The sequence below is a fragment of the Eulemur rufifrons genome, chromosome 8, assembly GCF_041146395.1.
Source record: "Eulemur rufifrons isolate Redbay chromosome 8, OSU_ERuf_1, whole genome shotgun sequence".
In the NCBI taxonomy this organism is placed as follows: Eukaryota; Metazoa; Chordata; class Mammalia; order Primates; family Lemuridae; genus Eulemur; species Eulemur rufifrons.
The window spans coordinates 19806201-19827469 of record NC_090990.1 but is presented as its reverse complement, the minus strand read 5'-3'; the positions used below and the strand labels follow the sequence as shown (position 1 = coordinate 19827469).

The 21269-nt window shown below is 51.9% G+C and overlaps 1 protein-coding gene across 4 annotated transcripts in view; it reads right to left on the bottom strand.

Annotated features, from left to right (window-relative positions):
- The window catches only part of PTPRU (protein tyrosine phosphatase receptor type U), an 80694-nt gene that overhangs the window by 19815 nt on the left and 39610 nt on the right, over positions 1–21269 (bottom strand). For 3 of the 4 annotated variants that reach the window (XM_069479682.1, XM_069479679.1, XM_069479681.1), the window contains exons 12-17: positions 20546–20819; positions 19556–19592; positions 18640–18778; positions 10711–10868; positions 1027–1217; positions 200–275 (exon numbers count right to left, since the gene is read on the bottom strand). In XM_069479682.1, the coding sequence (XP_069335783.1) occupies positions 200–275; positions 1027–1217; positions 10711–10868; positions 18640–18778; positions 19556–19592; positions 20546–20819 (875 nt within the window). Of the gene's footprint in view, positions 1–199; positions 276–1026; positions 1218–10710; positions 10869–13986; positions 14017–18639; positions 18779–19555; positions 19593–20545; positions 20820–21269 lie in introns of all 4 variants that reach the window. The other variant, XM_069479680.1, reaches the window with a different exon arrangement.

The following is a 21269-nucleotide window of genomic DNA, read 5'->3' as shown; positions in this document are numbered from 1 at the left end:
TAATTGAGAGGAGTGAGATAATGGGCGCAACACTAGGCACAGGGCTTGGCACACGGTGGGCCCAAGATAAATAACTGTCAACACTACCACCATCTCTGAGGCTGCCCCAGAGCCCACTCTGGCTGTGCTCCCCTTCCTGACCCCCTCCCACCCACTGCCCTGGACCCTGGGCCCTTCCCATGGATACCCTGGAACTCACAGGCAGGCATCGGCTCCTGCCGGCTGCCCTTGAGCTTGTCTTTCTTCTTTGTGGCATCCCAGCCTTCAAAGAAGCTCTGCCAGAGGGAAAGTGGTGGTCAATGGGGAGGGGACCCCCACTCATAGGACCCCTTCCCCTAATGGGTATGATGTGGGCAAGGTAGAGGTGGGGCCACCGTAAGGACCAGGTTCAAGGCTGAACTTGGGGCCTGAGATAAAGTCACTGTGTGTCCCTTTACCAGCAAGAGAGCAAGTTCAAAATCAAGGAGTGTGGGGGAAGGGAAATGAGAAAAGAGGGGAAAAGAAGGTCAGAGTTCAGAGACATTTTGGAATAAGGCTCCGGTGTAGAATAGGTCAAATCCAGATCTGAGCTGGAAGAAAGTAAAGGTGCAGGTTGGATTCAGATTAGGACACGGGTGGTGTCAGAGTGCAGATGGGGCCGGGATGGGATCCTAGTCAGGGTTCAAACAGAGCTTAGGGTGAGAGTCAGGGTCAATGTTGGACTAGGGTTAGGTCAAGGTCAGGGTCAGTGTTGGGGTCAGGCTCAGATTAGGGACAGAATAAGGATCAGGATCAGGATCCAGATGGAGACTGAGATGAGATTCAAGGTCAGCTTTCAAATCAGGGTTAACAGGACAGTGAAAAACCAGAACAGTCCGAAATCAGGATGGGGGTCAGGGTCAAGGTACAGAAGGGTTAGGTTGTAGTGGGGTCCGTCGGAGCAGGGGTCCAGCCGGGGCTGGGCTGAGGGCTGCCAGGGTCAGTCCACGGTGAGGCGGAGCCAGGCGAGGCCCGCCTGGTCCTGTTGCACTGGGGCCCAGCGTGCACCTCGTACTCCTGCTTGAAGCCATAGCCCTCGGCCGTCTTCATCTGGTTGATGTGCTGCAGGAGGTCGGCCACACGCACCGCGGGGTGCAGCTGCCCCGTGTGGTACGGGGAGCCCTTCCGGCCACAGGGACGCCGTGGAGAGCCCCCCAGGAGGCTGCTGGCCTCAGTGACCCCGGTGCTGCGCTGGTCTCCTGCAGTGAGAGAAAGGCAGAGGGGTTCCTGACAGGCACATGCCCCAGCGTGGGGAGCCCCAGATGGACTCAGGGGCCGAGGGGGCAGGGAGCACAGCCAATGGGGAGGACGCTGGGTTGTTCGCTGGAGCCAAGCAGCCTAGGTGGGCCCACCCTGTGCGACCCTGGCCAAGTCCCTTCCCTCCGCATCTGGGGTTTCCCATCTGTGGACATGGCCCTGCCATGCTGTGATGCTGTGATACCCTCACTCCACCCCATGGGGAGGCTTCACCCTGCTGCCTGCAGGGGGCGGCACTCAGCAGAGCCATGACAGCCCCCCCTCCTGCTCCCCCTCTTCCAGGGAACAATCTGGAACACTGGCAACTCCCAGCAATTACCCTCATTCAAAGACAAGCAAATCCAGAAATTAACAGCTGCTGCCACCCGCCCCTGCAGATTAACTCGGGAGGCACCTGAATGGGAGCCTTTCTCCTGAGCAAGCATTTCCATTGTCGCCCGTGCAGGGGCCTGGCCAAGGGGGCCAGGATGGGGATAGGTCCAGAGATTCCAGAGATTCACAGAGCCCTGCGCACCCTTGAAACTATCCCCTCCCCCGGAACCCACCCCTTCCCTGGCTGTTCCAGTAGCATTCCCAAGGCCACTCTTGTCCTGGAGATCAGGTCCTGGGATTGGGAAAACAGCCACACCCACCTTGGGACACTCACTCCCACTCACTAAATAGTCAACGCGTGGCTTAACGATGGGGACGGGGGCATTCTGAGAAATGCGTTGTGAGGCAATCCCGCAGTTGTGGGAACATCACAGAGTGCACTCGCACAAACCTACGCGGTACAGCCTCCCACACACTTAGGCTGCGTGGTCCAGCCTTCCGCTCCTGGCTACAAACCTGCGCAGCATGTTACTGTACTGAATACGGTAGGCAACTGTGACACAATTAAGTATTTGTGTATCTAAACATAGCTAAACATAGGAAAGGTACTGTAAAAATATAGTATAAAATATGAAAAATAGTACATGTGTTTAGGGCAATTCCCACGAATGGAGCCTGCAGGACTGGAAGCTGCTCTGGTGAGTGCGTGCGTGGTGAGTGCGTGCGAAGGCCTGGGATGTCACGGCACACTCCCGCAGACTTTATAAACACTGTGCACTGAGGCTACACTGAATCTATTAAAAAAATTATTTTTCTTTCTTCAATAATAAACTAACCTTAGCTTACTGTAACTTTTCTACTTTATAAACTTTTTGATTTTTTTAACTTTTTGACTCTTGTAATAACGCTTAGCTTAAAACACACACACATTGTACAGCTATGCAAAAATATTTTCTTTCTTTATGTCCTTATTCTATATGCTTTTTTCTATTTTTAATTTTTTAATTTTTTTTTTTTTTTACTCTTTAAACTTTTTTATTGAGAACTAAGACACAAACAGACACTTTAGCCTGGGCCTACACAGGGTCAAGACCATCAATATCACTGTCTTCTACCCCATATCTTGTCCCACAGGAAGGTCCTCAGGGGCAATAACACGCAGTGCCTTCTTCTGGAACACCTCCTGAAGGACCTGCCTGAGGGTGTTTACAGTTAACTTGGCTTTTTGTAAGTAGTTGTACACTTTAAAATAATGATAAAAAGTATAGTGTAAGAAATATACAAACCAGTGAGAGTAATTATCATTATCAAGTATTATGTATTACGCCATACATGATTGTACATGCTAGACTTTCATATGACAACAAGCCCAGGTTTGTTTACACCGTCATCACCACAAAAATGTGAGTAATGCCCTGCGCTACACCATTGTGACAACTATGACGTCACTAGGCAATAGGAATTTTTCAACTCCATGATAATCTTACGGGACCACCATCCTATACACAGTCCATTGTTGACCAAAAGGTTGTCATGCGGTACGTGACTGTACTCAGTTCCCTACTCCTGTCCGGGGGAGGCTGCAAGGGGCTTATTCAAGCCCAGCCCTCCACGTTTTTCATACCCATTCTCTTCCCAGGACTGAGCTAGCAGGGACTGGTGGGGGACTCTTAGTGGGGCCCAGATGCCTGTCCCCTCCCTTCGCTGTGCCTTCTCTCATGCTGTTCCCTCTGCCTCCAAAACCCTTCCTGCCCCCTACTCTTTATGCCTGGTGAACTCATACTCATCCTTCAGGTCTCAGCCAAAGTGACCCTCCTCGGGGAAGCCCTCTATGGTGCCTGGCCTGTGATTCCTACTCCATGACTGGCGGGCAGAACGAATGCAGGCTCACCAGGACAGAACCCATGATGAGCTCAACTTCCCCAACTTCTATTCAAATCAGGGAGACTGACTGCCCCGTTCTGCTTGGGATCCACGTTCCTGTCCTGGTTTAAAAATGGCCTCCAGGTAGAAAGTCAGAGTTCACCTCATTTGCTTCTCTGTTCTCCGGAATCACAGTTCTGAGCTGCCTGTAGCTCAATGTCCGAAAGCAACTGTGTCATGCATGTTACCCGGATTTCTGGTTGCTGACAGCTGGAGGGCAGGCCAAGCACCAGTTATGCCGTCGTGGCCGGATGCCCAAACCCTTAATTTCACAGATGGGGAAACTGAGGTCCAAAGAGAGGAGACTGGTGTAATGTAATGGTTGCCAAAGTGCCTTCTAGAAAATACTAGGTATACAAGATGATTAAGTGGAATTCCATTAAAAAGAAGAAAAAGAGGATGAGGAGGAATTCTATGTTTTAAAAGAGTCTGTGAAATGCTGGTTTAAACAAAAATAAATAGGTGTCTTTCCTATAAGATCTCTCCAGGCTATCAACATGTTCATGTGCATTTTAATTCTCCAAGAGATGAGCAGAAATAGCAACATTTCAGTCATCTTTCACCATGGAGGGCTTTTTTTGTTGTTTCATGAAACATCCTCAGGGGAACACAGTGTAATGTGGAGACTGAGGGAGAAGCTCTGGAGTCTGACAGGCCTCGGATCGAATCCCAGCTCTGCACGTGACCTTGGGATGTTACTTACTCTCTCCAAACTTCTGTTTTCACATGTCAAATGAAAGTAAAAATTGTTACTATCCAATATGATGATGTACATATTAAATACGATAATGTGTATAAAGCACCCAGCCCAGTGCACATAACAAGAACCTGCAGGTGGCAGCTGTTGACATTATTAGTCCTTTCCAGGAAAGGGAAGAATGCCTGAGTTCCAGAAAGCCAGGGCAGCTGGCTGACAAGAGTCTTGGTCCTTTACTGTGCAATCTTGGGTCTAGGACCTGAAAGGCAGCTTGAAAAGACAATTCTAAGGAGCATCCACAACAAACATGCAAGGCAAGAGCAAAGCTTCCCAGAAGGGTTTCTGCTGGCTCAGAGAACTGAGAGAGGGGCCCCAGTGTTCTTTGTGGAAACTGGGCCAGCAGCTCCACAGAGAGCTGTCCAGGTGGGGAAACGGGCAATGAGGGTGGTGGGGAATCTAACAGTTCATCCCAGGCATCCTGTAGGGCTGGCAGCCCTAACACTGCCCCACAAGTAGGTGTGCAATCAGCTCACAATGGCAGCAGAAAATCCCACCTGGTTGAGATCTTGCTGGGAAGCCAGAGCCAACCTGGGCAGCTTACAGCTAAGCCCAAGAACAACACACGATGCTCCACAAATAAGATCACCAGAAAAGGGTAAGATGACACCCTCCATTTCCTGGGCCCAGAGAAGACAGGACCCTACTCTCCTTGCCGGTGAATTCCCCTGTGGGACTTGAGACACATTTTCTACCCTGCCCCCCTGCCCCCAGGGACAAGCTTGCCCACAGCCAGCAGCCCCTGAGAGGGAGGGAGGAAGGAGGGCGAGAACCTCCACCCAGGCCTTCTCCCGGGCTCTTCCCAGCTCCATGATGACCGTGGGACTTCTGCGAGCAACCACTGGACAGCTGATGTTTCATGGGGAGGGCTGAGGCCCAGAGAAACAAACACTGGGTTTGGAGTCAGAGAAACCTGAATTCGAATTCTGACTCAAGTTCCTTGACCTCTCTGGGTCTCAGTTTCCTTATCTGGAAATAAGAATCCTCAGACCTCCCTCGGGGATGGGCACGTTCCCCAATTCCTGCCACCCTCAGATGAAGACAGGCCCCCAGTGATAAAATTTGGTAGCATCCTAAACTTTTACTTCACTGTTTGCAATTAGCAAATAACTTTCCTAAAGAAACACAGCCTATAGTAATAGTAAACCCATCTAGCATATTGAGTGCGTTCACATGCCTGGCACGATCCTTAAATCATTCAATCCCTAGAATATCCCTATGACATGGGCACTATTATTATCCCCCTTGTGCAAAGGAGGGAACTGAGGCCCAGAAGGGTTAAATTACTTGCTCATGAAATGACAGCACTAGGATTCAAACCCAGGCTTGAATCCACCTGACCCTGGGACCCCGCTGTCCACCCTGCTTTTCTCTGCCTCCTCCTTGATAAAAGGGCATTTGTGGAGATGGAAGAACCTGGCACTTATTTGACAAATCATTTGGCCAGAACCCACTGGCACCCACAGGGGTCAACAGCTCCAGATGGACCCAACGGTTTTCACAGGCAGGATCTCAGAGCCAACGGGGGCTCATGCCAACACCTCGGGAAAGTCCCAGCTGGCTTCTTCACACTAGTCTGCCACCATTCACCCAGTGCGATAAGTCCCTAATTTAAAATTTGCATATGAAGGATGAACCAAAATGAACATGTCTTTCCATTCTAAACCACAAAAATCTGGCCTCCACTGTTTGGAAAAGAAAAGAAGGAAGTGGAAGCTAGACTAGCGAGTTGCTAGACTAGCGAGTGGAGGGTAGAGAAAGAGCGAGCAGGTGCTCAGACTCAGCCCAAGTCTCCTGGACACACCTCGACCTTCCAGCTGTCACAGCACCGCCCACACCCAGTGGCCCCCCCCTCCTCACCATCGGTCAAATCACACGCATCTCACAAAGGGCTGCCCACCCTGGCCCAAGGGTGTGTCTTCTCAAAACTCTGACAACCCTGACTGTCCCCACCATCCACGTAGCAATGAGCCTGGTCCCGACTTCCCTGGGTCAGTCTTGATGCCCCAACTAGTCAGTGAGTTCCCTGGGAGCAGAGCCCACGTTTCCTGCCTGCCTCTATGTCTCAATAGGACTCAGCAGCAAAGGCACGCGCCCACACCACCCTCACCGCGTCCACTGTCCCCCACCCACCGGAGGACTCAGTCCCATCAGACCTCTCCCCACTTTCCTAACCGCCACGCATCTGCACATGCTGCTCCTTGTCCACACAGGCCCCTTCCTTCCCATCTCTGCTGTCCGAGTCCTACCCATCCCTCAAGGCCCAGCATGATGCAGCAGAAACAGCAGTTTGCAACACAGAAAGGCTTGCAGTTAAATCCTGGCTCTGCTACTTTCTGGCTGTTTGACCTGGACAAGTGACTTCCCCTCTCTGAGCCAGTTTCCTCATTTGTAAGATGCAGGGTTGGTAAGAGCTAATGAGTAGGGTACAATGGTATAAAATGGTGAAATTTTAATGAGGGCGATCACAAAGAGATCGTGCTTAATAAGTACATGTAAATGAATTTGAAAACTTAAATGAAATGAACAAATTCCTGGATAAACATAACTTACCAAAAGTGACTTTAAAAAAATAGAAAACCTAAAGGGCCATTTACTCCTTTAAATAAGTTGAATTAGAAGTTTAAAATCAGTCCATAAAGAAAATGACAGAAAAAGATTGTTTTATAAGTAAATTCCACCAACCTTTCAAGGAGTAATCTAAACTAATCTAATCTTTCCTAATCTTCCATGATAAGGAAAAAAGAGAAGAGCCCCCCAATGCATTTTAGAAGATTAATCGAATCTTGATACCAAAAACTAGACAGGGATAGTACAAAACAGAAAAATTACAGGCCAACACCACTCAGGAAGACAGTTTTAAAATCCTGAACAATAAGTACACTGAATATAACAATACATAAAAAATATAATACACCACGATCAAGATGAATTTATTCCAGGAATTTAAGGGTAATTGTAACATTAAAAAATCTAAAAATGAGATACCTTAAACAGATTCAAGTAGACCTACCATTCGATCCAGCAATCCCATTATTGGGCATCTACCCAGAAGAACAAAAGTCATTTTATAAAAAAGACACCTGCACCCGAATGTTTATAGCAGCACAATTCACAATTGCAAAGATGTGGAAACAACCCAAATGCCCATCAATTCATGAATGGATTAGCAAAATGTGGTATATGTATACCATGGAATATTACTCAGCTATTAGAAATAATGGTGATATGGCATCTCTTTGGTTCTCCTGGAGAGAGCTGGAACCCATTCTATTAAGCGAAGTATCCCAAGAATGGAAAAATAAGCACCACATGTACTCACCAGCAAATTGGTTTCCCTGAGTGCACATTTGGGAATAACACCAATTGGGTATCGGACAGAGGTTGGGGCTGGGTGGAAGGGATGGGTGTATACCTACTTGATGAGTGCGATGTGCACTGTCTAGGGAATGGACACACTTGAAGCTCAGACTCGGGGGGCTAGGGGGGGATGGGCAATGTATATAGCCTGATTTTTTGTACCCCCATAATCAGCTGAAAAACAAACAAAAAAATAAAATTAAAAAAAAAATCTAAAAATGTCACTCATCCTATGAACAGACAAAAGGAAAAAATATAATCATCACAATAACTGCAGAAAAAAACATTTGGTAAGTTTAATGTCCATTTAAAATAAAACCCCCTAGCAAACCATAATAAAAACTAAAGGGAACTCTGTTAACCTGATAAAATATTTCTATCAAAAACCCACAGCAAATTTCATTCTCAGTGTTTAAACATTAGAAGCATTTCTTATAAAGTCAGGAAGACAAGACAAGGATTCTTGCTATAGCCATTCTATTCAACAAAGTACTGGCGGTCCCAACCAGTGCTATGCAAAAAAACATGGGAAAAAAGGATAACAAATGGAAAAGAAGAAATAACTTTTGGTATTCGCAGATCCTTTGCCTCTACTCAGAAAATCTGAAAGATTATACAAAACAGATTAGAATAAAAAAGTTTATCAAGGAATATGACTATAAGATTAACACATATACAAAAAATCAACTGCATTTCTCTATATAAGAAACAGAAATGTAATATTTGATAAGTGTACCATTTGTAATAGATGTCAAAAATAAAGGACCTAGGGATATAACTAACAAAAGATTGACAAGATTTTATGGAGAAAATAACTGAAAGACATTCAAGACCTAAATAAATGAGGTAATATATATCATGTTCATGGACGGAAAGACAATTTTTATAAGAGATCAATTCCCCCCAAACCGATCTATAGATTGAATACAAATCCATCCAACGAACTGTTTCGAGAAACTTGTGAAAAGGTAATTCTAAAATTTGTAAGAAAGAGAATTTTAAAAAAATAGCCAAGACATCCTTGCTGAAGAACAAAGTTGGGAGTACTTAATGTTTCGGACTTAGATAGCTACAGTAATTAGACAGTGGGTAACACAGGAATCACCAAATTGAACGACGAAAGAACGGGGAGCCAAACACAATCCACACACGTGGAAATGTGACGCAGGACAAGGGTGGCACCGCACATCAGCAGCGGAAGCATGACCTGTAACAAACGATGCTGGAACAGCCGGCTATTCCTATGGGAAAAGTAAAACCTTTCATTCATACCGCACACAAAAATCGATTCCAGGTGGATAAAGATTTAAATATGTAATGTAAAATATTAAAAGCTTTAGAAAAAGGTAAAAAAATACTTTATGACCTTGGGTAGGGAAAAAATTCTTTAAGAAAACACAAAAAGTAGAAATCACAAAGGAAGAAAAAGACTGATGAATTTAACTCTGTTAAAATAAAAGCCTTGTGCTCATCCAAAGATCCTATAAATAACCTGGGAAAATGAGCCATAAATGGAGGGAAGATATTTGCAATTCATATTTGACAAATGATTATTATCCTAAATATGTAAAGAACTCCTAAAAACCACTAAGAAAGGAACAGAAAACCCAATAGAAAATTAGGTGAAAGACATGAACAGGCATTTCGTAGAAAAGAGACCTGAATGGACAGTAATGACTTGAAACTATGTTCAACCTCATTAGTAATCAGAGAAATGCAAATTAAGACTACAGAGAATTACCATTTTCTACAAGCTAGTCTGGCAGCAAGAAGAAGGCTGGCAAATTTTGATCTTGCTATAGAGCAACAGAAAGTCTTACACAGTGCTGCTACAAGTGAAAACAGGCAAAACCACTTTGCAATGCAACTTGGCACTGTCTTATTAAGTCGAATACGCACGTACTCCATAATCAAGCAAGTCTATTTCTAGAACCTCACATGCAGGTGCATCCAGAGATCCACATAAGAATATTCACAGCAGCCTCATTTGTGATAACAAGAAAACCAGAAACCAATCGAATGTCCATGGATGACAGAATGGAGAACTAAATTGTGATATAGTCATAGAATGGAAAACTACACATCAGAGAAAATAAATGAACTACAACAAAACATCCACAAGGGTAAATATTAGGAACATGATGTTGAGTTGAAAAGTAGAGTGTGATTTCATTTTTATAAAGCCTGAAAATGAGCAAAACTATATGCTGCATTATTTGGGGACATATGCACACAGGGTAAAATTACCCCCAAAAAAGACAAGAAAATTATAAACACAAATTTCAGGGGAATATTTACATCTAAGAGGGAGGCAGGGATGTAGCTAGGGAGAAGCACTGAGAATTCACCAGTTCGGTTCACTGGTGTTTGTTGTATTACTATGACTTCATGACTTTCATAAACATTACATATTTTCTTTTATACAAATCAACACTAAATAGAATAAAAAGATGTGGGATGAAGCAATTTATGACACACTCCTGGCATATAACAGCTGATTCACTATGTTCTGCGGACCCAGGCACAGTGCTCAATGATTTACACACATTATCTCATTTAGTCTTTCACACCAGTCCTACCGGCAGATGTGATCCTTATTCCGATTTTATACATGAGGAAACAGATATCCAGAGAGCTTAAGCAACTTGCCCCAGGTCACACAGCTAAGAAGGCGATCTGCCAGGAAAGCCCAGGGCTGTGTGACTCTATATCGGTCCCTCTCAGCCACTGGACCCCTGTCTCTCATACAGCAGGTGCTCAATAAATGGTGAGGCTGCTGTGATCCCTCTGTTCACGCAGCAGCACTTTGCACCTCCTCCTTGACAACCGTCACGTTGCATCTTGCATTCCTCTTGTGTTAGCAGAATTGCTTGCAAGCTCCTCCAGCGCACAACACAAAGACACACCTGCGCCTTCTCTGCATTTCCTGTGCCAGTGCACCAGCAGGAGCACCATAGATGCTTACATTTTCGTTAGGGGGGGTTACAGAACTCATTTCATGTGGGGGCCCCAAGGAGTCTCGATCCTGTCAGCCCAGGTAGGGAGCCCCAGGGCCACGAGGAAGGGGCAGGAGGGCCGGCACTCACCCCGGGAGCTGTAGCCGTGGGTGTCCATGAAGGACAGGCCCAGCCGCTCATCCTCCTGCAGGGTGCTCTGGTCCGTGAAGCTCCGGTCCACGGCGCTCATCATGTGGGTCTTCTCCTGGCGGTAGTTGACGGTGGCTTTGGTCATGTTCACCGGCTTCCTGCAGAGGGGCATTGACAGGAGACACGGGCACTATGTGGGGCTGGACAGCACCCAGAGGTGGGTGGGGAGGCCCAGCAGTCAGGGGTCCTTGAGGCCAGGAGCAGGCAGCTGTCTAGAAGCATCTCTGGGTGCTGAGGGGGCTCTGCCTCCATCCTTCACTCAGCAACTCAGGGAGCTGCGGCCTCCCTCAAAGGGGCTGGCAGGGTCCCTGCCCTGGGGACATTTGCTGAGCACAAAGGATAGAGCAGCAGTGGCCTCGGCCTGGGATTCTTACTGGCCCCGTGGGCTCAGGAAACGGGAAGGAAAGTCACTCTGGGCCTAATTTGGTATCACAGCAGTTACCACCACTATACCCCTAACTAGGGAGGCAGCTGGCCCAGCCCCAGCCCCAGCATGTCCCCACCTCCACCCTCCTCTCCCCCTCACTAGACACCTGTCCTCAGGACTCCTATTTCTCCTGCAGTAGGGAGGGACACACTCCCCCGTCATGGCCGAGGGCCAGGCAGGTGCTCGGCCAGTGCTCGGGAGCTTTGCTCCGAGCACAGATTGAACACCAACCTGGGCTTCCTCTCACTCCCAGAACCCCCTAGGATGGTCCCACCACGGACCACCATAGACCTGTAGAGAGATCACCACAGGGTCCATCTCCCACCACTGCCCACCAGTCCATCTTGCTGCTGCACCTGCAGGGGACAAACTGAGAGGCACCCTCCCTCTAGGCCCAGCGTCACGGATGAGGATGGCAGTTTGTGACTTTGGAGGAAAGGGTGGGAGAAAAGGAGGTAGGGAGGCAGGGACAGCTCCATGGTCCACAGCCAGAAACAGGCAAAGGGGAGACAACGTGGGACCCCTGTCGAGGTGGAGAAGAGCCCGAGGGGCCCAATCACAAGGAAGGCTCCTGAGGAGAGAGCTGTTCCCCTGCCCCACCCTACAGCATGCAGGATGTGGGGTAGACCTGAGGAAGGACTTCCAGATTATGAGGGCTCAGGGACAGTGACCATCTGTGGAGATGAGGAAGCCAAAGAAAGGATTTTCCCAGACAGGCAAACTCCAGTCAGCCTGTCCTGGACTCAGAGCCGCCTGGGGCAGGGGAAGGACAGGGTGACCTCTGCATGCCCTTCCTGCCAGAACCAGGATGTCCCTCCTGTGCTAAGAAGGCAGCTGTGTCCACACTGGGACCACTGCTGCTGTGCACGGAGGTGGGCACAGCAGCCCCCGCTGGGCCGTGGGCATCGCCCTCACTGTGGCCGGGGCAGAGCCACAGACCCCTTCAGGGGCAGGTGAGGAGAAGCCTCTGTGGCTGTGACCATGACCTTGAGGGGCAAAGAGACTTAGGAGGACACAGGGGAGGAGGAGGGAGCAGAGAGAGAAAGGGACAGTAACAAGGACAGAGAGGAAGTGGGGAAGGGGACAAAGAGGGACAGAGGGACAGGCACAGCAAACCACAGGGCAGACAGACAGGGCCAGGACAGATGGCAGCCGGCCAGGCTGGCTGAACATGGAGCCCAAAGAGGACCCCCCAGTGCGCGGACACCGGCCTGGCGGGCAGCCTGCAGTGCTGTGCCACAGGGCTCTGCTCCTGCCCGCGACTCCTGGCCCCCTTGGAGAAGAACCACGAAGACAAACCAGCCAGACCCACAGAAGACGGAACCCGGGAGGGACACCGAGCTCTGCCGGCCTCCGGCTCGTCTCCACGCGAGATTAAGCAGATGGAATTCGACACAGACACTTTGAAAAGTTCTCCATTTGGTTTCAAAAATTAACCACAGTCTGGGCACAGTGACGCACGCCTGTAATCCTAACACTTTGGGAGGCAGAGCCAGGAGATCACTTAAGGCCAGGAGTTCGAAACCAGCCTGGGCAACATAGCAACACTCCATCTCTACAAAAAAGATTTAAAAATAAAAGATTAGCTGGGTGTGGTGGCATACACCTGTACTCCCAGCCACTTGGGAGACTGAGGCAAGAGGATCGCTGGAGCCCAGCAGTTCAAGGCTGCAGTGAGCTGTGATGACGCCACTGTACTCCAGCCTGAGCGACAGAATGAAATCCTGTCTCAAAAAAAAAGAAAGAAAGAAAAAAAACACACACACACACAAATTACATGAGCAGCAGGGAAGCAGAAGCGCCTCGTCAGCAATTCCTGCAAACTCAGAGCGGGAGGCTCAGCGGAGTCCATGGGTGTTTAGTTGCTGGAAAAGTTCATGTTGGGAAACAACAGCGTGAGTGGCAGGTCCAGGGGGAGGAGGTGAGAGACCCACTGTCCTCCTGGCTGGCCAGGTGCCATCTGGGCCCACCCTTCAAGGGAGGGAAAACAAGCACAGGTATAGGAGGAATGTTCTGGAAGGCCTACAGAGTAGAAGACAGAGACAGAAGACAAAGTAGCAGTGCAGGCCATGGAGTCAGCCAGGGGGCGTGAGTTGTAACCCCAGGAGGCCTCTGACAAGTCCCTCGATTTCTCTGAGCCTCAGTTTTCCCATCAGGAAAGTGGGAGTGATGATATCCTGCTTCTCAAGGCTGCTGTGAGGATTCTGTCAAGAACTGAGCACAGGGCTTGGCCCAGAGGAAGCACCCAAGAAACAGGTCTGCAGAGCTAGGGCTGCCCGGCTGGAGAAGGGGCTCGTGGGGATCTGAGTGACGTTTGCACTGTGGGAGGAGCTGCCAGTGTGGGACATGTCAGCCCCCCCACACCGTGCACCCATGAGCACGCCTGTACAAGGGCAAGGATTCTAGAGGGGACCCATGTGAGCACGGTCCTAGACGTGGATTTGGGCTGAGGTCAGGCTGTCCTTCTGACCACCAGGAACAATTCAAGGACATAAGGGGCTGCCCCAGTGGTGGAGAGGACACCGAGGCTCAGGGAGATGACACGGCCTCCCAGGGAAGCTCAGCAGAGCCAGCTGTGACCCGTGACTCTGACTACAGAACCAGCGCCCATGACCACGACTCGGGGAGGAAGATGCAGAGCAGAGAGACAGAGCAGGAGGGAGAGTCTGAGACCGCAGTGGCCGTGGAGAACGTGGCTGACATGAGGCCAGGCCAGATGCAGGCACCCGAGCCCAGCCAGAGAGGACGGGTGGGAGGTCCCACCTGGGAGAGCCGGGGGAGCTACTTACGGGTAGTAGGAGTAGGCATAGTGGTCTCTCCTGGCAGCATGCAAAGAGAGAACAGCACAGTGTGTCTGTGGTCCTGCCACCAGGGCCGGGATGATGGCAGTCCCGGCCAGCAGGGTGGGCCCTGGGTGCCTCCCATGCCGGGGAGGGGGCTGGCCAGGGACTGGACAGGTCAGGAGGGCCTTCCTGGTCCCAAGGGCCGGCCAGGCTCAGATGTTGAAGACCAGGACCAAAGGCCCTTCCGGAACCTTTGCTAAGCCTGCTGCTGGAGTGAGGAGGAGGTGGGGAAAGGGCCTGGGGGTGCACAGAGCTTTCACACACAGTCATACACACATGCACACACAGAAAGAAATACACACACATGCACACTCACACCTAAACAGATACACATCGAGATACATACACACATAAGCCCATACACAGGGAAACATCACTGATACTCACAAATGCAGACATCACACGTGCAGACACACTCATCCACACATTCAAACACACTGACACACACTCACACAGACATATATTCAAAAAAGCACACTCACAGACATCCCACACATACACACTCATACACTCAAAGGTGCTCTCATTCCTGTGACAACCCCCTGCCCTCAGTCCCTGCAGGCCTCTCTGACAGCCCTTCACATACACCTCTACCAGAGGACAGAAAGAGTGGCTGGGGGACAGGGAGAGGGCAGGGTGGAAAGGACTCCAGTCAGATACCCTAGGGCCCACCCTGACTGCCCCTAGATGTGGGATCCACTAAAGCAGCCAGGTCACCCCCTCACGGGGCGCCTGAAGCACAGCTTAGGTCAAGAGCCCCAGGCCGGGCGCGGTGACTCACGCCTGTAATCCTAGCCCTCTGGGAGGCCGAGGCGGGAGGATTGCTTGAGCTCAGGAGTTCGAGACCAGCCTGAGCAAGAGCGAGACCCCGCCTTTACTATAAATAGAAAGAAATCAGTCAAACAACTGAAAATAGAAAAAATTAGCCGGGCATGGTGGCGCATGCCTGTAGTCCCAGCTACCCAGGAGGCTGAGGCAGGAGGATTGCATGAGCCCAGCAGTTTGAGGTTGCTGTGAGCTAGGCACACGCCACGGCACTCTAGCCCGGGCAACAGAGTGAGACTCTGTCTCAAAAAAAAAAAAAAAAAGAGCCCCATGTTACCACAAAGCCCACAGTACAAAGCAGGTCTGATTCCCATTTCACAGATGGGAAGATGAGTCACGGGGCATCATGCACTGCCCTAAAACTCTCTGGGGGTCAGTGGCAGAGTCCAGAACAGGCCCTAGGCCTCTGGACGCCTGGCCCTGGCCCTGCCCCTGAACCTGCTTTGTGCTCCATCCTGAGGCCTCATCCAGGCACACTGCAGGGTCTTCCATTTACCTGTCCCCACATCACCCCATCAGCCTTCAAACGGCCTTCCACAGGAAACCCTGCAGATCCAGGGGAGGAGAGAGGGGACTAAGGCCCAGCAAGGGCAAGAGACTGGCTCGGGTCACACAGCACATCTCCATCCCAGGGAGAGAGGGGAGGGAGGGTCCAGGGCCCTGGGGCTGGTCGCAAAGACCCCAAAGGGGAGTGGGGCTGGCTGAAGGAATGGCATTCTTCTGGTCCCAGCCGAAATGTTATGACTTCAAAAGGGCCTCCCGTGACCACTCTCCCACAATTGCCACCTACATTGTGTCTCCTGTGTTCTCTCTGCCCCACCCCCACCTTGTTCTTTTCACAATCTGTAATTATCTCGTCCATTTGTGCTTTTTCTAATTTAACTCCAGGCTCCCCACCAGCTACAAGAGGAGCACAAGAGGACAGGATCCTTGTCTTTTTTTGCCCACTAGATCCCCAGGGCCCAGCACAGGGCCCAGCACATTATAATCCCTCAATAAATATTTCCTTGAATTGAGTAGTCAATAAATGACTGAAAATAAATGACAGAACTTCACCTCCATGAGCTTCCATTTCCTCCTCTAAGAGAGTGAGGTTAATAGTCCCCCCACAGGGACTGTTGTGAGGCTTAAGCAGCAGGAAGCCGTGTGCTCGGCAGGAGCCAACAAGCAGCTCCTCCCTGTGTCCCCACACTTGCTGAGCTGGGGGACCGGACTCCACTGGGCTAGACAGGTGGGGACGTACAGCCAACAAGACAGAACTTCATGGAGCTCTTAATGCAGCAGGAAAGACAAACACTGAGCAATGCGCTATAAGTGAGTAAACGAAAAAGTGCAGGGAGAAGAAAATGCTGCTAAGGAGAAAGATGGATGCGGGGGCCTCTGGAAGCAGAACCAGGGGATCTGGCCTGGCCAGGGTCACCAGCCTTCCTTCTGGACGCTGCAGTTCCCCTAGGGCAGCTGCATCCCGTCTGACCGTCCCCATGGGCATGGCAGGATGGAGAACCCGAAACCTCCTCCCAGCTGGCCCCTGACCGTTTCCCATAACCACCACTCCCGCTCCTGCCTCCAACAGGCCTGATACAGTCACAACCCAAGTTGATCTGAACACCCTCAAGCCTGCCAGAGCTGCTTGTCCTACCCACAATGCAGACTGGGAAAGCCCTGGGGACACAGGGACCCTGAAGGCCAAGGTAGGATCCAGAGGGATCAGTGAGGTGCTACAGAGTGGGACTGACTGGCTTTTAGAGGAAGTAACGGGGTGCAGGGGGACGGGAGGGAGGGGCCTAGAGGCGTCTGGGATAGCCTGGGTCTACGGAGTAGCAACTGCATAAGGCAGGTTTCCTAGCAAGGCCCTGACAGCATTTCTGATCCACCCTCTCCTGGGCGCAACGCTCTCTCTGCAGGGGTGGGTGACACCCCCACTCTGCCTATCCTGTCTCTCCTTGAGGGCTGATTTCTAGGACCTCACATACTACCCGAAACCCCCTAAAATCTGACTCTTCCTTTATAGCCCCCTCCAGACCCAGCCCCAGCCCAACCCCACTTAGAGTCACCTCTCAGGCCCCCTGCTGGGTAGCAATCAGGGACTTGCCACTCTGGGGGCACCTCCTGTGCACCCGACTCAGTGAGGCCTTTCACATGTGTAGTCAGGCCTGGGTTCAAATCAGACCCCGCCACTGCCCAACACAGAGACTCGGGCAAGGTGTTTTCATTACCATTTCTGCATCTGTAAAAAGGGAGTCAGACCTGTTTCACGGGTCAGGATCCAAGAAGGAAATGTTTTTCTGACATATCCTGAGTGCTGGAACAGTGCCTGGCACACAGTAGGCACTCAATAACTAATGTAATAATGGCTGACATGTGTAAAGCTCCTGGCGCATGGTAATTACTCATAAAATGATGGTTTAAAATATTCTCTCAGCTGGGCGTGGTAGCTCACGCTTATAATCCCAGCACTTTGAGAGGCCAAGGTAGGAGGATCACTTGAGGCCAGGAGTTCAAGACCAGCCTGGGCAACATACAGAGATCCCATCTCTACAAAACATAAGAAAAATTAGCCAGGCATGGGGATGCATGCCTACAGTCCCAGCTACTTGGGAGGCTGAGGCAGGAGAATCTCTTGGGCCCAGGAGTTTGAGGCTACAGTGAACCATAATTGCACTACTACACTCCAACCTGGGTGACAGAGCAAGACCTATCTCTAAAAAATAAGAGAAAATAGAATATTCTCTCATAAAGCTGTGCAGGGACTAGGGAAGGGAAAAATCAGAGCCTAATGCCCTGGATAGGCCATCCCTCCACATCCCCCTACTCTGGGTACACCACACCCCTAGTCTTTCTCCTGCTGCTGCCTGGCCTCAGGCAAGGTGGCCCTAGCCAGCTCGTTCTCATCTTCCTGGATCCTCCTTATCTACTCCCAGCAGCCTACAGATCCAGTGCCAGCCTACCCATGTGTGCCCAGCCTGGCAGCAGCAAGGGCTCCAGAAGCCAGAGCCCAGGTGGGGAGGGGCGGAGCTGGCTCTGCCTCTGGCTCCCTGGGTGACCTTGGGCAGGTCTGCACCCCTCTGGGCCTCAGCATCCCCATCCCTTAGTTAAGGAGCTTGGACCACAGTGTCTGGGCTGTCTAGTGGGAATGAGGTGGGGTGGGCTGGCAAGCAGAGGGGTCTCAGAAGCCCCCAGCCTTCCTCTAACCAGAGCTGCTGCCCAGCTGTCATCTGCTCTATGTACTGGGCTCCAACGGAAGGAATTTTTGGTATTTTGAAGACAGGTTCTATGGCTTTAAAAAAATTTGAAAACCGCTAGACTAGATGGCCTTGACCTACCTGGCAGCTCTCATGTTCTGGGGTTCTGAGCCTCTGCAATTCTAAAGTCTGAGATTCTCAGAATTCCAAATCCTGGAGTTCTAAGATGTGTTAGGATTCATGCTGCCCTCTGCAAAATGCACTAGGAAACACATCCCGTGCAAACACAAGGCTGACCTTTGAGGTCCGAGGGACAGGAGGAGGAGGAAGGAGATTTTCTTTCAGTCACAGGACCAGGAGGGCTCCTCAGGGATCTACAGTAACATGGTCCAGGGCCAAGAGAGGGTGGGGCCCAGGAAGAGCCATGGCTCAGGGCCCTGCCCAAGATCAGATGCAAACCCAATGCCCAGGCTGGCAGCCCTCCGCACACCCGCCAGGTGGCCGCCCTACCAGCCCCCCACCACGCCTCAGTGCCCACCAGGCTTCTAAGGCACAGAAGCCACTGGCGGGCCAGGGCACCAGCCTCACTTACCCTTTGCGGATGATGACAATGATGGCCCCCAGGAGGAGGATGAGGACAGCAAGCCCCCCTGCACAGATGCCCAGGATAAGCCCCATCTCCTCCGATCTCTGGGACACCTCCAGGGGCCGCTTGCTTTCCTTGCAGGCAGCTGGGAGAACAAAGCAGGGCAAAGGATCAGAGGGGAGACAGGGACCACCCAGACCCTCCTGCAGGGGCCTGTGCCCCAAAGACACACTGGGCTGCACAAACACACGTGCACAAAGACAACGACCCCTCATCCCCCACACGGTGCTGCCCTTCCATCAGATCTGCCCCCTCGCCATCCCTCACAGCTCCTGCGCCGCCACGACAGAGTCAGGAACAGCCTCCCTCTCCTCTCCACTTTCTCAGATCCTCCCCAGCCCTCAGGGGAAAGGTGGGGGACAACACCTGGGCCTTCAGACCCACCCTCTTATCTTCCTGGGAGGTGACAGGGAGAAAGAATTATGGCCCTCCGTATGACCAGGACATCTCAGGATGAGAAACCAACCCCATTCCCTGTCTGGAACAGGGACAATCCCTGCACCACAGGGTCCATGCTGTCCCCACCTCTCTCTCCCACCACAGGGAAAGGGGCAGATAGAGAACCCAGAACCAGCACCCAGTAACCAAGGCCCAACCGTAATGGCTCCCTCCACAGGTCTGTCCCAGGCCCCTTCTGCAACCTCAGGGAGGGGTGGGGAGCGTGGGCCCTGCTGCCAACCTGGGAGAAGGAGCCCTCGAGGTGGGGTTCGTGGGGGCCAAGATGGGAAGCCCTCCCTGACACCAGGCCTGCCCAATCGCCCTCCTGTGCTCCCACAGCCCTGGGACCTCAGGTTCTGCCTCCCCGGAGCTGGGCAGGTGAGAAATCTGCCGCTGAAGGGCAAGGGCACCCAGAGAGACTTACCTTTCCTGGCGATGCGGATGCAATTCAGCCGGGTCTCCTGGAGGCACAGATAGGGTCTCAGCGCGGCTGGAGCCCCAATCTCCCCCTCCCCAGGGCAGGAACTTAAGGCAGCTGTTCTTGGACCTGATCAGGGTTTTGTCTGGTAGGGACTATAGCTAAAGACCCCCCACCCAGCAGGAGGGCCTGGACGCAACCCATGGGGAAAGGGGCGGGGCCTCGAAGTGAGGGCATGGTCTAGGTCTGGAGGTTAGGTTAGGGAGAAGCCAGGTAACGGGAGCTTGGAGAATAGGGCGGGCCTCAGGGAGGAGTCAGATGGGCTCCTCTGGGAAGAGGCACCTGAGACAGAAGGAAGGGCCTCAGGAAGGGGCAGGGACTAGACTGGGGGCCTAGGTAGAGAGGACCCTAGGAAAGAAGGCTCAGGAAGGGGGTAGTGTTCTGTGGCACACAGCCTGGGGCCAGGAGGGCGGGGCTGTGGGAGGGATGGGCTAGAAAAGGGGGGATATGGGCGGGGCGGGGCGGGGCAGTGTGAGGGTGGGGCCACGGGGAGGTGGAGGCTTTAGGAGAGTAGGGCTATGGGGAGGGGCCGAGCAGTGGGAGGGCGGGGCCATGATGAGGGCGGGGCAGTGGGAGGGCCAGGTTATAGGAGGGTGGAGCTGTAGGAGGAGCTGGGCTATGGGAGAGGTAGGGACAGGGGAGAGGGGGTTCTACAGGAAGGGCCGGGTTATGGAAGGGGTTGGGCTGTGGGAGGGGCCTGGTCATAGAAGGGGAGGGAAGTGGGAGGACAGAGCTATGAAAGGGCGGGGTTATGGGAGGGGCCGGGCTTTGCGAGGGCAGAAATGTGGGAGGGGCCGGGATATGGGAGGACGGAGATATGGGAGGGGCGGGGTCTAGGGGTGGTCCCGCGTCTCTGGGGGGGGTCCCTCCAAGGTGTCCCCAGCCAGCCATCCCCCACCCCAGACACCCCCACCACGACCCTGGTCAGTCCCTCACCCCCTTCAGGTGGCTTGTTGCCTGGAAGTAGATGAGGTAGGACTTCCTGGGCTCAAGTGGTGGGTTCCAGAAGCCTCGATAGGTCTGGTTGTCACCCACGGTGAAGGGCATGGCCTCAGGCAGACTGCTAGCGGCCAGTTCCGCCCCGAAGTAATGCACCAGGCCTCGGGCCAGCGCCGCCTCGAAGGTCAGTGGCACTGGGAAGCAGTCCTGGCCACCTGGCTCCCGCCGCAGCCGCCTCGGACGCTCCTCCTCCACAATCACCTGGTACACACTGGGAGGGAGGGGAGCGTGCAAGTGATCACCGGAGGTCACAGTATGGCGAGGGCTTTGGGGTCAAGCCCACCTGAGAACTAATCTCCACTCTGCCCCATACCCGCTGGGCAAGTCACTCAACCTCCCTGGGCCTGTTTCCTCATCTGTAAAATGGGACTGATCACAGGACTGTTCGTGAGGTAGACGTGAGGAACGGGCAAGTTTAGCAAGCAGCCAGCACGTCAGCTGCTATTCCTGGTACTAACCAAGGCTGAGGGAATCGTGGGCCGTGCTCAGTGGAACCAAGCCAGGAGGCCTCACTCTGCCTCTGCAATGAGTCCCCCTGCCTGTGACACAAGACCTGTGAAACCGAAGCCACTCCATAGCTCCCTTTGGCCTGGGCAGATTACAAGGTTACCAGATCCATTCATTCATTCATTCATTCATTCAGAGTTTACTGAGCTCCAAT